The sequence below is a fragment of the Gaeumannomyces tritici genome (assembly GCF_000145635.1).
Source record: "Gaeumannomyces tritici R3-111a-1 unplaced genomic scaffold supercont2.9, whole genome shotgun sequence".
Classification (NCBI taxonomy): Eukaryota; Fungi; Ascomycota; class Sordariomycetes; order Magnaporthales; family Magnaporthaceae; genus Gaeumannomyces; species Gaeumannomyces tritici.
The window spans coordinates 210,529-224,193 of record NW_008804553.1 but is presented as its reverse complement, the minus strand read 5'-3'; the positions used below and the strand labels follow the sequence as shown (position 1 = coordinate 224,193).

Below are 13,665 nucleotides of genomic sequence, written 5' to 3'. Positions count from 1 at the left end.
CAGGATAGAAGGATGACGATAGATTGGGAGATCTGAGCGTGTCTGGGCACGGCGGGGAGTCTTGTAAAGAAAACCCCTAGATGTGAAGACAGAACATCAACTCCATTTGGCAAAGAAATCCCGCCACATCTCCTTGAACCCATAGTGCGGCGCCTTGGAGTCGTACACTTTGGCCTTGCTCACCCACCCCTCCCCACCAAGCCTGGCCAGGACGCCCTTCTGAGCACCGCCTGCGGCCCCGTCCAGGAGCGACCTCTGCGGGCGCCTCGCGCGTTCCCCGATCGTGTCGGCCAACAATGGCGCAACATCAGCAAAGCAGGCGTCCAGCTCTCGCTGCAGCATAAAGTATGGCTTCTTTGCCAGGTCCGGGGCCATAAGGTTGTAAGAGCGCGTGATGCTGTTAAGGTTGCTCACCGCGAGCTCCATATAAGCTTTCTCCGCAGCCTCCCAGGCCGGGTCCCGGAAGGGGTGTGGTCGCAATACTATTTGGCGTTGTTGTCAGCGCCACCTTATGGCCTTAATCTTTTTGACAGCCTGGTGTTTTCTTTGTCTCAGCTTCAACAGCGTGTGGGTGTTCATTAATCTCTTCCTTCTGTTCCCGGTGAAGTGTCAAGGCATCTCCCGGCAAAGCAGCTTGCCAGTTACGGCTTCTCGCCGCCTCAACCCTGGGTGTTGGAAATGCACGGACGCACGTGCCAAATCTAAGCATGCGGGCGTCATCTATCTCTGTCCAGACTAGCCTGTCCATCGACTGATGGCTTGGTCCGGTGTTTCCAAGAGGCGGCAGGGACGTGAGCACAGACGCCACGTGAAAGCGGGATTATCGTGATTGGCCACTCTGAGAAGCTCGCGTAACAACCTCACGGGTTTCTGCTGCTTGGACCCAACCGTGGCGTCGACTTGAAATCAGTTGGCTTGGTCATTTCGGTGAGGAGCGCTACGAGGCGGACGTCGCGGTTGTAAAACCCGTTCATGATGGAGAATGGAGGCGAATGCACTCCCAGATTTATGGTCGTCAAAGCCAGCCTGCGGATGTCTTGGTTTCCCTCCTTTCCAGTCTCTCATTTTTCTATCAATTCTTCTGCTTCCACCACGCGGGTACATAGCCATCATTTTCTTTATGACTTTGCGAATACATATAGTTACGTATTTAATTCATTTGTCTGCTTTTTCTTTCAACTATTGATAACCTTTCGGACAATGCCGCTCGATGCGAGAGCCATCCGGAGCCCTTTTTGGCGGCGGCAAGGCAGAGCCAGCGGCAACGCCAACGGCAAAGCCAACGCCAACGCCAACGGCAAAGCCAACGCCAACGGAAATGGGAACGGGAACGGGAATGGGAATGGTAACGGCCCTTTTGCCACAAGCCCGGAACAACCCAAGGCTACGCAGCTACCAACACATCCGTCCGAACCACCCAAAACCAGCATCGAAGTACCTCTCCTGCCATCGCCAAGTCCGACAGGTGTCGTTGTCAAGCCCCAGCCTGCCATGGAATCGGCGCCCCCCGGAACAACAAACGTCCCGGGAACGCCCATGGTAGATGCAGCCACGAACACACCGACAATGCTCGCCAGCGCAAATGTTCCCACGAGCGACGGGGACCCGTCGATGACGCCTAGCCCCAATTTTCTAGGAGCCAATTCGTCGGTGTCGCTCCTGGGGTCCACCACAATTCCCGCCAATACGGCCCCTACGCCAGAGCCGCCCCCGATTTCGAACACCAGCCCGTCCGGCATTGCCGCAGGAACGGCAGCCGGGATAGTAGGTACGGACTTCCGTAGCAAGTTTCTCCCGCCGCGGGGTACACCTATCCGCCGACCTGAAGCTCAAGAGCTAACCACAGATCCGAACAGTCGGTATCATAGTCCTGCTCGCCATCCTCCTCTTCCTACTCTTCAGATGCCGCGGCTCGCGATTCCCCTGCCCCGGTCTCAGTTGGTACGGCCAGGCCAGACAGCAACTTCAAGATCCCAGGTGGCGAAGAGCGCCCGATGCCATGGGGAAGTCCCTCCTTATCGCGGCATCAGAAGGCGCAAGAGACGCCGGTGTGCGCTCTCCGAGCCCTCCGCCGCATCCGGACTCAGAAGACGCTCTTAAACCGCCGATCCCTATCCGCATAACAACGGCAAACTCAGGTTTGGCCGTCGACAAATGGGTAGCCAGCATGCTCAGCGAGCAGACAACACCTTCGAGCGGGATTTTTACGCCCAGGCCATCCTGGTGTCCCACAGCCCAACTGCGACCTCCTCCGCAGACCCACTTCCGCCCCTCCGTCCCCGCCATGAAAGAGCACGCAATGGCGCGGCGGGTGTCCCTCGTTACAGCACCCGCCATCACTAGCCCATCGGACAGCGCGGCGGCCCAGCCTCGGGCCCTATCGGTCCGTAACAGCATGCGGTCCGTCACCTCGTGCTCGACGTGCCTGGCACCAGAGCAGCCGCTGCTGTACGCCGTTCCTGCGGACAGCACTCAGACGCCACGGCCGACAGGAGAGGACTCAGGACCCGCCGGCGCCGAGAGAGGCGGCCCCGGCGACCGCGGCACCTCGCACCCTGGGTGGTCGGAATGGTTTTATCCTAACGACGGCGCCGCGGAACGCGAGCCTCAAGAGCAGCGGGCCAACACGGGCAGCCTCGGCGCTGTGAGCATTGCCAGCAGCGGCGTGCTCACGCCGTCTTTGACGTCCTTTCCAATTTCCACTCGCCCGAGACGTGGATAATCGACGTCGGCGGACTGGGAACTCGGCGGTGTGCTAGTGTGAGGGGTGGCTGGGTAATAGATCAAAGCCAGCCGCCGATGGCCCCGCTTGGGAGGAGGAGGAGAGGGAAATACGGCCGTCGGACGCAAATGATGGTGGCTCGTCGGATTCGGAGAGGACGATGCCGCGTCGACTTATGTCTCTGGATCCAGGCGTCAGCGATCGTCCCAACAGTACTGTCATATTTCGGTTCTCCAGAGCCGTCCCTGCGACGCCGGGCTGGACTTCTGCTCAATCAAAAAGTGAATGGTGCCTAAGGTCCAATCGCTACGGTCTCGATTCCTATTGGCTACCGCCCTTGGCTTCTTGAGCTTGGCAATTTGCGTATGGTCACGTGTCAGCCACCTTGTCCGTGCCATCGTGAAACCCGACGCCCGTCCATGGGGCCTGAGCCACGCCGCGAATGAGAGCCTCGATTTCCAAACGCTACAAGTGGCTTTCCCAGGCGCTCCACAAAATCTGCCAGCTCCTCATTGTAACATACCGACTAATATGGCGACCAACGGTCCTTGGTGACGGACTTACCGACCTCGCCGCCTCTCCGGCTTGTGAGGGCCTCCCTAGCAGGTTTTAATGCGCTCGCACAAAACACTTTGGTACCACGCATTCACATTTCATCGAGCGTGCGGGTAGAGCCGCCCTGGCTGTCTTGAAAAGGCCTGCCGTGAACCGCTTTTGGGGCAACCAATCAACGCTGGCAGCGCACGCGCCTTTCCTTTTTACGCGTCTCTCTTACGCGTTCACTGGCCATTTGGTGTGGCATTTACAATCTACGATGGCCTCGGAAAGACAGAACGAGCCTGTGGTACTATAAAACAAAGGGAATAATACGAAAAAAAAGTACATCAGTCGAGTCTTTCCACCTTGAGTAATTCCAGTGACTAGCGCCAAAGGTGCCAGCATCCAGGGGCGCAAAACAATAAAAAAAACAGCCCTCTAGCCTATCACGATAACCGGTCAGCACGGTTTCCAGGCTTGACAAGAAAGTCCTCCGGGTTCTCCACGGCCTCCTCTGGGGCGCTTAGGTCCGGTAAGTCGGACACGCCCTTGACGAACCCGACCTCTCTGCCCTTGGGGAACAGCTCGATGTAGGCCGGGTTCTCTTCGGCCGTCTCCCGCTCCCGTGCCTCCATAAAGAGCCAAAGCTGGGTGCCCTCGGGCGACGAGACGTCCATATTTTTGGCCAGGTCGACCACTTGGCCTTGTGTGACTCCCCGTAGTTTTTCGACAAGGTGTTCGGCTAAACCCTCGAGCGTTAGCGCTTTTCAACAAGGGGAAATGAAAGGGACGGGGGTACATACGCTCATGGAAATTATAGATTCGTCTGTAGATCGAAGTCCACGCCCACTGGTGGTATTCGCCGAGCGTTTGGATTTTTTTGTCGCTGGCCTCCATGCAGGCCTTTTTGTACGTTTCAAATTCCTCGGGGCTAAGATTTTCCACCATGCCGGGAGCCTCTTTTATGAATTCGATCATGACCTTGGCCGCCTCCACGCACGAGTGTTTGGAACACTCGACGTAAACCCCGACGGCGCACTGTTGAGGGCCGAATCTTGAGGTCATGCCAGCAACATACCCAAGGCCTGCTCTGTGCGCAATTTGTCGAATGCTTTCGCCTTGAGAATCTGAACCAGGAGCGTTGGGGCAGCAATATACTGGGCCCGACGGCTAGGGGCAAAGAATATGACGGCATTCACGGAGCTATTTTTATTCCTGGGGTCGACCGTGCTCCGCTTGAAAAGGCTGATGCGGCCCGAAGGGGGTAGCCTGGCTCGGATCCGTGGCGGCTCCTCACCGTGTCGCCAGCTGAGCGCTAGCTGTTCTTGGCAGATGGGCCACAATTCCTTCGCCTCCGCCTCGGTTATGTCGCCGCTGATGAAGAACTGGAATTGCGCCGTGTTGAAGATGGCGGTTCCCCACTTCCGTACATCCTCGAACGTGATGGCTTTCAGCGCCGCTTCTCCTTGCTCCAGCGTAAAACCATGCTCGGAGGTGAGTAGGTCGAGATGGTCGTTGTTTTGGACCATAGAGTCATTATATCTTGCGCTTTGATACCGCTGGAGATAATCTTCCTTGATCGCATTAAAGTCGGCTTCCGTCGGCTGATGGTGCCTTAAGGCCGGCAGAAGCTCCATCAACATGGGCTGGATCACGTCCTTGAACCCAGTAACGGAAAGAATAAGGCTGTCCTCCATGTGGCCGGCTGAATAACTCATGCCTGCCTTGCCGAACCGGTCGGAAAGAGGGGCGGTAGCGCGCAGGGCCGATTCCAAGAACAGACCTGTTTTTTCGGCACATTCCGCGTCGGTAAAGACATTGTTAGGTCGGATGCGCATGTTGATCTTGATTCGGGGCTCGGCCCACGGCTTCTCGCCCGGTGCAAACCAGATGTCGCTCTTACCCGTCTGCAGGGCCTTGGGCGGTGGCCGCCGCTTCTCCTCCTCATCGGCGGTCCCCGGTGCTTGCGCCTGCCTGCCCCTCTGGAGCCCGAGCATTTCGCCCTCAAAGTCTTTTTGGGTGATAAGCGGGTTCGGCGGTGGCAGCGTGAGCTCGGAAGGCAGCTGGTCGAGGGGTAGATTGGCGGCGGCGGTATACTTGGCCATGTCGCCGGCCGATATCTTACGGGCCCCCCACTTTGTCCCATACCATTTCTCTTCTTGGACGGCCAGGTATTTTACCTCCTTCGAGAGTAGCATGAGGCGCATATTTTCAGGCCGCAAAAAGCCCAAGGTTTTGACGATGTCTTCGGCGTTAAACATGCTCCCGATCGAGATCTCGTTGCTGCCGTAAACAAGGTTCTCAGGTCGGAGGTATGGGCGCAGCATGTTGTCGGCCACTGTTTGGGCAAGGGAAAAGTCGGAGGTATGGCTGGTGCAAAAATGAATGTGATCGAGCCTCGTCACCTCTTCCACCCGTTTCTGCTGCGGACCTGCGGCCTTCATAAGGGCGATCATGTGGTATACTTCCTGGACCACGTCTTGGTAGTTCTTGACCCCGGCTTTTGTCAGATGCGCCCAAATCGACATCTCGCGGTAGTTGGTATGCTCGTACGACAGTTTGCCGCCAAGAGTGTGGATCAGCCCTTTCCCCGTGAGCACGTCGTGAACACTTCCCTCTGCCCTCTGTGTCAGAAGATGGAGTGAATGCGCCCCACGGGCCGAGTAGCCGTCGTCTTCCTTTCCAGGGAAGTAGAACTTGATGCCCAGTATGTCCACGTCTGTAACAGGCTCCACAAACGTCACCGTGGCCAGGTCTTTCTCGAGGAAACGGGGGATGGTGTCCCAGACCTTTCTGCTGAGCCCTCTGTTGGGGATTGCGGCGAGGGTGGCCCGGAACCTGTCCTGCAAGTCTTTAATGGGCAGTGGGGAGACCATAACGCACCGCATGAGGCCTGCGCAGTAGGTTTTCTTGTAGTGCTCGATAACCTTTGGGAGGAGCTTCTCCACGTCCCCCAACGACTTGCGGTTCCCGGATAGGAACGCCCAGGACCTGGGATGCTCCGGGTTCGACAGTGATCCGTCCAGATGCGAAACTCTGATGAAGTCTTCTCGTTCCTGACGCGTAAATTCGTTCGAGATTGTGTTGATCTCGCGCTGGATTGTGTCGGGATTGAAAGCGGGATCGATGAAATGTTGAAACAAGACATCGAAAACCTCCTCCATCTTGGCGCCGGCCTTCTCGTCTGCCGCTTTGGTGTTGATTTCCGCCCAAAACTTGGTTCTGGTCTCCGAAGTCGTTCCATTCGATCTCCCACCGTGCTTGGCAATGCGTTCATCCAATTCGTCTCTGCGAGGGTACTTTTTTTTGCAGTGCGTTAACCTTGCGGCACGACTAATATCGGATTAAAGGGCACTTTACCTTTCCGCATCCCATAAAGAGGAAATGCTCGGTGGCATGCGCAATATCTCCCTTTTTATGGCCGTCGTTAAAGGCCCCAGACTCGACGTTCATCACCACCGTGGACTTCTCAGCCCCGGGACTGTGAATCCACATGACCCTGAGATCATTACCGAGCTCTTCTAGGAGGTACGAGCGCCCGTCGAGCGGGGATCGAATGGGGTTATCGCAGATGACCTTGCCGCCATCGTGTAGGTGCGACGAGGACATGGTGGATTAGGGACAAGTTTGGGCTAGGGATAATGGTGTGTGCCGCCGTGTCTGTGTTGATGGTAGAAGGTAAGGTAGGATGGTATCAGAATGCAGGATGAATGGTAAGGCCATCTCGCAAGACTGCGGCTTCGCCCGTGCTTCTTATATACGAAAAAGACGTTAGGTAGCTGCATGTTGATGTCTGCTTGCCTATTGCCTGCTCGGCCGTATGCTTGGGCTTGGCTGCCTGCTTGGTTGTCAACTTGCCTGCTTGGTTCCCTGCTTCAGCGTGGTCGCCTGCTTAGTTTTTCCGGTGAGTCTTTGCTGCTAAAAGGAAGCCGGGCGTTTCAATGATGCAGCTCGTAGCACCCAGGAGTAAAAATGATTGGCCATCGGCCGGAGCTCTAAACAAAGACGCGTCGGTTGACAGCACCATTTGGGCCTGTGACTTTTCTTGACTTCCTTGACCATGAACACGTCAGAGGGAGGACCTCTGACAGGCGACCACCCCGACAGCCCCAATGTCGCCTCATCCGGCAAATGTAGTCGGTAAATGGCAAAGCCCCCGTGGTGACGGTAGCGGCGGTGGCTGGCCACTGCAGGGCAGCAATCTCGAACCAGCTGGCAACCCGTGTTCGCTCCCTGGTTAGTGGCTGCAGCCCTTCTTCGCCCCCGATGCATCGTCCTTGTATTTTCGTTTGTACTAGAGCGTGTGCAACCTGGAGGCCAAGTCCGGCCTCGCCAGCAAATCGGGCGTTCGCTACCGATAACGAGACGGAGGAACTTTGGGCGGTGTACCTGCAATAGCACTTTTGAATCATGACGAGACGATAATGGGACGCTGCTAGTGCATCGCTCCGTATGCCTGGCAGGCAACCATATCAAACTGTAACCCTCCTTGGGTTCCTACTTGCATGAAGGCGACTCGTATCCTACATTGGTGTTGGTCACACCCGGCGGTTCGGAGGTATTTGTGCCAACGAGATGCGTCCAGGGAGCCTCCACCCTAGCGCCTTGCTTTGCTGGTCGCTCACCGTACCGCCGATCCATGCAGCTCCTGGCCTCGCGAAGCCGACATGTTTCCAGCCGGAAACCTGGTGTCCAATTACTCTCTTCCCTTCCGTAAGAATCACGCAGTGTTGCGCCGCGCCAAGCGTTTCGCGTCTGCTCGCCCACCATGTCGTATCGTTGGCTGGCCGTCAACATCGCAACACAGCGATAGCTGGGAGAGGGTCGACCTGCAGCATCGAACCGTCTGCAGGGGGGGGGGGGGGGGGGGCAGCGTCTAGCAGCCCGTTTCGTGCTAGTGCGTCGCGCTCCCTACACACCCTCGCTGGCTAGCCCCTAACGCGATTACAGCTCTGGGGAGGTTTGTATCCAGAGCCTTGCGACTAAGGTCCAGGGGCTGACTGCATGCCTTCCACCCCCTTCCCTGAATGAATAGTGGGAAAATTAAAAATTAAACCTAAATCCGTACTTACATATCGGGCTAGTCGGACCCTTTTTCAGCAAACCACGCAGGAAACAACAACCCGGCCTCCAGGCTGACTTTGCAGATCCATAAAAGTCTGGCGAGTCCACCAACACCCAGCCCCCGGCGCGTCAATACGCGACGCGGTTACCGGGGCGGGATTTAAAAAAGCATGTACCCTTGGCAATCGCTGTCATAAGCGCGACAACAGGAACGACTGGCGATGGGGAGTCGAAGCGGAAGCTACAAAGGCGGCTAAGGGGTACAATGCGAGGTTTCAGGGGCTACTTCCCCGCGTACACTGTGGTTAAACGTGAGGGTGGGCAGCCAACACCACATTATTTAACTTTTCCGACGGGGTTGGTTGTTAGTTGGCACACCCTTCATATAGGTGCTTACCGAGCCCTGGGCGTGAACCACTCATCCCCAATCAGAACTAGCCACTGCTTACCGACGTTAAATATACTCCTCCTCCCCCCTCCTCTCTCTCTCTCTCCCTTTAGCGCCCCGTGGAACTGCTTGGAACGTGGGCATGCCTTCGGAAACGGCGTACCTTTATTGTTGATAGCTTGCCTTGGTCGAGATGAGGGAGACGCCAGCTATCCTGCCACGGCCAGCTTGCCACTTAATGCCGCCCTTAAATAATAAAAGATATGCTCGGTTTGGCGCGGAGGCCAATTTTTTTTGTCAGAGGCCAATTTTTTAGTCGGAGGCTAATTTTTTTGGTTAGAGCCAATTTTTTTAGTCGGAGGCCAATTCCTTATGCGTGGCTGATCACTACTGGCCAGCCTAACTCGCATGCGCGACGCGGGCGTGCAGGTCCTGACGGACTTCACCGTCTACAACGAGCTGATGCGCGACTGGCGCACCCCGCCGACGGGAGTCCAGGTCTGGCCCTTTGTCGACAGCCTGCTCGCCTCGGGCGGCATTATCGCCGTCCAAAAGGGCGAGCTCCTGCCGGGCCAGGACACCCTCCCCTGGTAAAGTATGTCAAACGTCACCTAGGACGAGAGATGTCGTTGGGTGGTGGTGGTAGTGCAATGGGGCTGGCTCTCTTTCATCGTCGTTCAGGGGGCCGCGGAGGATATTCAATTTAGATCTGGGAGCTGTTGATCACGCCGTCCAATCCCACCCTTGAGAAGAAGAACAAAGCTACATGCGTGGGAAACAGCCAGCAGATTTTGCTAGGGCCGGGTGATAGGCTTTGTCAGGCTCCTAGCTTTCTTCCTACTTTTGGGCACATGCGCTCCTGTCTGACATCCCTCAGCACCCACACCTATTTTGTCACAGCAGCTCCAGATGAAGCCTTCAGGATATTCTTCTCGCGCCCACTCAGAGTCAATCGTGCCATGACAGCGCTCGTCGTGGTCCGCCCAGAAGTCACCGTCGTCGTCGGGTTCGGTCTCCCCTGTAGAACGAGTTAGACTACACCTAGTTGAGTGGTTACAAGGGAGGGGGGTGCTTTAAGCCTACCATCATGCCATACACAGCTTGTAGGGCCATTGGTTTCGACGTCGTACTCATTGTTGCATTGCTCGCACACTTCGTAGCGCTGTCGCGTATGCTTTCGCTTTTGGCCCGTCGACGCGCCTTCCTCCGCAGGCGTGTTGTCCGCATCTTCAGTCGTCAGATCGACCAGCAGCCTGTCGCTGAAATGCTTGCGGGCCGTCTCCGAAGTCGTGCATAGTTCGCGTACAAATTCACGCAGCCGGTCGGCGCTAATTGTGTGGATGGCTTCATTGAGAAGGCCAAGCGGAGGTGTTTTTGATGGCGCCATGATCGGAGAGAATCACTGTTTGGTTGACGTGGATGGTGGATGGTGGAAACCATCGGAGCGGAGAGTGCAGCAGAGCAGCTGTTCGGGTCGGGATTGCCACAAGACGCGACGTCCCAAACACGACGGATCGCGCCGGCACGTGCCGTACAACCCTAACCCTATGCATTTAGCGTAACAAGCCCCACGGTGCAAACCCGCCGCGCTAAAGTCCTTCGGTCATGGCAGCAACCTTAAGTCACGTTATTATGGCTCACGATCTTATCTGCTGATAACAACGTACTTGAATGCCTGTGTTTTGTATCTGTGTGAGGTCGACGCGACCTTTCGGGAGGTGCATTACAAGCGCAAGACAGTGAAGGTGGATTGTGGTTGTTGTGCAGGAAAATTTTGCAGAGGAGAATGGCGTGGGTGCCAGATCTAGGCAGGCGGGCGTGGAGCCCGTTGTGGGTCCGGCGGACCAGTGAATCGGTGGACCACCTTTCATATTATCGCTGAGAGCGTTGCGCTTGAACCAGTGTCTGTTGTGACGGCCCAGGGCAGTTGACCGCACGCCGCAGGTATCCACGTGAGCACGCGCCGCGGAACAGCCCGTGCGACAAGACACCGCACCACCTTTTCTTCCGCATCGCGTGTCCCGCGCTCTGCGCCTTTCTCCCTTTCCCTCCCCATAGAAAAGTCTTCAGTCCATAGCATCAATTGCACCTGGCTGCGAAGCCTACGCTCCCTGATCGTGACATATGTCTTCGATAACCAACTGTTGGTTTTAGCCCAAGATGAGCGTGCTTCACTCACTCACTCACGCATGGATCAGCACATCCTCGCTCGTCATCGCCGCCGGCTCCGCTCCAACACTCCCCGCCATCGACTGGCTCGGCGTCTTAAAGGCCTGCCCAGATAGCACCTCGCCCGCTCGCACACCAAGTCGGCATAGTACGCCGGCGTGCACACGCTCACCGCTTTAGCCGCCCTCCCGTACGTGTAGCACATGCTTTGCGTCAGCGCCTCGAGCACATCGGCAACATTCTGGAATGGCGGCGGCACCGTTTTGGCATACCGCGCGCGGAAGATTTCGTCCAAAAGGACAAAGTAATGCGCCGGCCGCGCCGTGCCCTGAATGGCGGCGTGAGACTGCAGGAAAAAAGTCCCAGTTCCTTGCCTCGGTTATGCCCTGATCCACCACCGTCCCCGGTTTGGGGTTCGACGACCGGTCCGCGTCCCCTTCTCGGCTCGCGTAGAAGCGCGTGTGGTGTCGCTTGCCGACGATAACGACGGTCAGGCGCGGGAGCCCCTTCTTCTCCAGGCGCTGCTCTAAACGGGCATCCTCGGGGCTGTTTAGCTCTACCCTCTGGCCCTGCAAGGGAGCGGCCACAGGGATCCCTCTCTTGATTAGCAAATCTGCGAATTGCTTGACGGCCGCCGCTAGACTGGCCTGGTCGAGTGCGTTTCGGTGGGTGGGCAACGAGATCATGAAGTATGACCACACATTCAGCGTTCCGGCCGTGTTGAACTTCACGTCGACCATATTCCAGCCGCCGAACCGGACTTGGGCGAATTTTTTGGCTTTATAGAGAACCTTAGGTTCGTCCAGCACTCGCCCTGGGACGGTGATCAGGTTGGGGTTGACGGAAACGCCGAATTTGTTCTGTACAAATAGGTTAGCAGATTGCCTCCCGCTTTGACTTCGATACGGCGGAGGGATATTACCAATAGGGCGTTCGTGTCTGAAAGACCGACGATGCTCAGCCCCTCGTAGACAATCGAGTTGGCATTGTCTGCCGGTTTGCGGACGGCAAACCGAATCATCTGCCGGGTTTGGCCGGGGTCTAGCTTGGAATCGACGCTCTGGCCTGGCATGGCGATACAGACATCGGGAGGGAGGTACGTCGGCTTCTCCCGCGTTCCGACGTTGACAACAGGGAGATCCGGCTTTTGAAGAGCTTTACCATACGCTGTGGTGTGTAAGCGAGATACGGATGAGTATGCGAAGGACAAGGTTCTGAGGGCGCTCAGTGTTCAAAAAAACAACAAAAAAAAACACTCGTAGACACTGATATACCGTCCTCCCGGTGATGACGACGCGGCTGCGGCGTTGGGGCTTGGCCCTCTCCCACCCTTCTTCTTCTTCTTCGCCTTACTGCCGCCGGCTTCGGTCGCCGGACCCGGCTGTGCCGGTGGGCCCGAATCTAGCCAGAACTCAACAAACTTTGGCCCGGCACCAAACTCCCGCACCCCCGGCTGATAAGCAAGGCCATGGCCGTCGTTCGGCGTAGCAAGTCCGGAGATGGTGGAACACGTCAAGCTTCAGAGGCCAATTCAATTTGGCATGGTGATATTGCGTGGCTAAAATTACCCCCACCTACCCCGCGATCCCGTCCATTTACGCGGTAGGCTGGCGCTGCGCCTAATGATTGGCTGGGAATTGCCCACCCCTCCCTGCCTTGACAGTTGCGAATTTTTTAAGCCTGGCGCGGAGAGACAATTATACATAGGATTAAGAATGCACTAGTTTTACGCCTGTTGCGCAATATCCCCCACTACCTCCAAAGGCTACCAAGCCAGTGCGTTTCTGAGCCTGAAGCCTGAACAGGCGGGGTGCGGGGCACGTCTACATTGGAGTCGCTGGACGAAACCGGGCTTCGCAGGCTGGAACCAGGGTGGAACGGTCGGAGGGGTGCTTTGTTCACCGAGACAGAACAAGGCCATGCTCTCGACACCTAACGAGGCTTACTGTTGGGAAGTGGTCAAGGCGGATGTCACGGTCGTCGAAGCCATCAGCGAAAGCACAAAAATTGAGGACAGAGGCGCCGGGTCTCAGCGTCTAGAGCGAATTAGGAAACGGCGAGTGGGTTTCTTCGGCTAATCGCACTTGGAAATAGAAGCACAGCAGGTGGGAAGAGCAAGAATTGATTGAAGGACTTGGGGCACATGCTCGACGGGCCGCTCCTTTTCGCGGTTTAGCCTTGGTTCGCAGAGAGAGGCATCACATCCGACCTCGTCGCATGGTAGTATGTGTGACGATCTGGGTCAAGGCCTGTGGGCCTTGACCCACAGACCAGGACCCACACGGTGGACTATCATCAAGACGCGCTGAACGCGCGCCGAATACCGGAATCCCTTCTTTTCCTTCCCTTCTCCCTCAGATTAGAATCTTCGTTCGTAGCGCCAATTGACTGTGTTCTAGTTCTCGACCATGGCCGTGACAGTATGGACGCCAGCTCGCGGAAATGCCCCTGCGTGTTAACGCGAGGTTACAAGGAGGGGAGTGAAGGTACGGAGGGGAGTGAAGGTACGGAGGGGAGTGAAGGTACGGAGGGTAGTGAAGGTACGGAGGGGAGTGAAGGCAGGGTTTGGGGGTGGGGTGTGAAAGCAGGTGGAGAATGAAGGGAGTGAAGGCAGGAAGGGGTGCAAGGTACCTATCCGTGGCGCCTAGAAAAAAATTTATACGTTTTTTAAAAGCCGTTATTAGCGACTCCAAAAGCAGCTTCTAGTGCAGATTTGGGTAGACGCGGGCTATACGTTGCCAAAAAGTGGCGCTTCGGCTACATTATTGCACACCCTGAACGTGGA

At 56.6% G+C, this 13,665-nt stretch overlaps 6 protein-coding genes across 6 annotated transcripts; 1 reads left to right on the top strand and 5 right to left on the bottom strand.

Annotated features, from left to right (window-relative positions):
• Positions 1–6: 6 nt before the first annotated feature.
• GGTG_12544 (hypothetical protein) lies at positions 7–426 on the bottom strand (the record flags this gene model as incomplete). Its single annotated transcript, XM_009230444.1, has 1 exon — positions 7–426. One exon carries the CDS (start codon positions 424–426, stop codon positions 97–99), a length of 330 nt encoding a protein of 109 aa, XP_009228708.1. The 3' UTR covers positions 7–96.
• A 980-nt stretch (positions 427–1,406) lies between these two features.
• GGTG_12543 (hypothetical protein) lies at positions 1,407–3,102 on the top strand. The gene is made up of 2 exons (XM_009230443.1): positions 1,407–1,768; positions 1,857–3,102. Exons 1-2 carry the CDS (start codon positions 1,492–1,494, stop codon positions 2,720–2,722), a joined length of 1,143 nt encoding a protein of 380 aa, XP_009228707.1. The 5' UTR covers positions 1,407–1,491; the 3' UTR covers positions 2,723–3,102.
• Positions 3,103–3,705: 603 nt separating this feature from the next.
• GGTG_12542 (hypothetical protein) lies at positions 3,706–6,868 on the bottom strand (the record flags this gene model as incomplete). The annotated part of the gene is made up of 4 exons (XM_009230442.1): positions 3,706–4,001; positions 4,063–4,297; positions 4,393–6,558; positions 6,620–6,868. The coding sequence occupies 4 exons, from the start codon at positions 6,866–6,868 to the stop codon at positions 3,706–3,708; spliced, it is 2,946 nt and encodes a 981-aa protein (XP_009228706.1).
• Positions 6,869–7,756: 888 nt separating this feature from the next.
• GGTG_12541 (hypothetical protein) lies at positions 7,757–8,029 on the bottom strand (the record flags this gene model as incomplete). Its single annotated transcript, XM_009230441.1, has 1 exon — positions 7,757–8,029. The coding sequence occupies one exon, from the start codon at positions 8,027–8,029 to the stop codon at positions 7,757–7,759; it is 273 nt and encodes a 90-aa protein (XP_009228705.1).
• Positions 8,030–9,334: 1,305 nt separating this feature from the next.
• Positions 9,335–10,439, bottom strand: GGTG_12540 (hypothetical protein). Its single transcript, XM_009230440.1, has 2 exons — positions 9,795–10,439; positions 9,335–9,729 (listed from the first exon to the last, which is right to left on the bottom strand). Exons 1-2 carry the CDS (start codon positions 10,096–10,098, stop codon positions 9,506–9,508), a joined length of 528 nt encoding a protein of 175 aa, XP_009228704.1. The 5' UTR covers positions 10,099–10,439; the 3' UTR covers positions 9,335–9,505.
• Positions 10,440–10,578: 139 nt separating this feature from the next.
• On the bottom strand, positions 10,579–12,475 carry GGTG_12539 (hypothetical protein; the record flags this gene model as incomplete). The annotated part of the gene is made up of 7 exons (XM_009230439.1): positions 10,579–10,822; positions 10,899–10,984; positions 11,053–11,226; positions 11,276–11,740; positions 11,803–12,094; positions 12,155–12,397; positions 12,459–12,475. 7 exons carry the CDS (start codon positions 12,473–12,475, stop codon positions 10,579–10,581), a joined length of 1,521 nt encoding a protein of 506 aa, XP_009228703.1.
• Positions 12,476–13,665: the final 1,190 nt, after the last annotated feature.

Bases quoted from the DNA above. Each gene is read 5' to 3' on its own strand.
- GGTG_12543 (XM_009230443.1), top strand. From the start codon at position 1,492: ATGGAATCGGCGCCCCCCGGAACAACAAACGTCCCGGGAACGCCCATG. The intron at 1,769-1,856 runs GTACGGACTTCC...AGATCCGAACAG, and splicing joins AACGGCAGCCGGGATAGTAG to TCGGTATCATAGTCCTGCTC.
- GGTG_12540 (XM_009230440.1), bottom strand. From the start codon at position 10,098: ATGGCGCCATCAAAAACACCTCCGCTTGGCCTTCTCAATGAAGCCATC. The intron at 9,730-9,794 runs GTAGGCTTAAAG...CTCGTTCTACAG, and splicing joins AAGCTGTGTATGGCATGATG to GGGAGACCGAACCCGACGAC.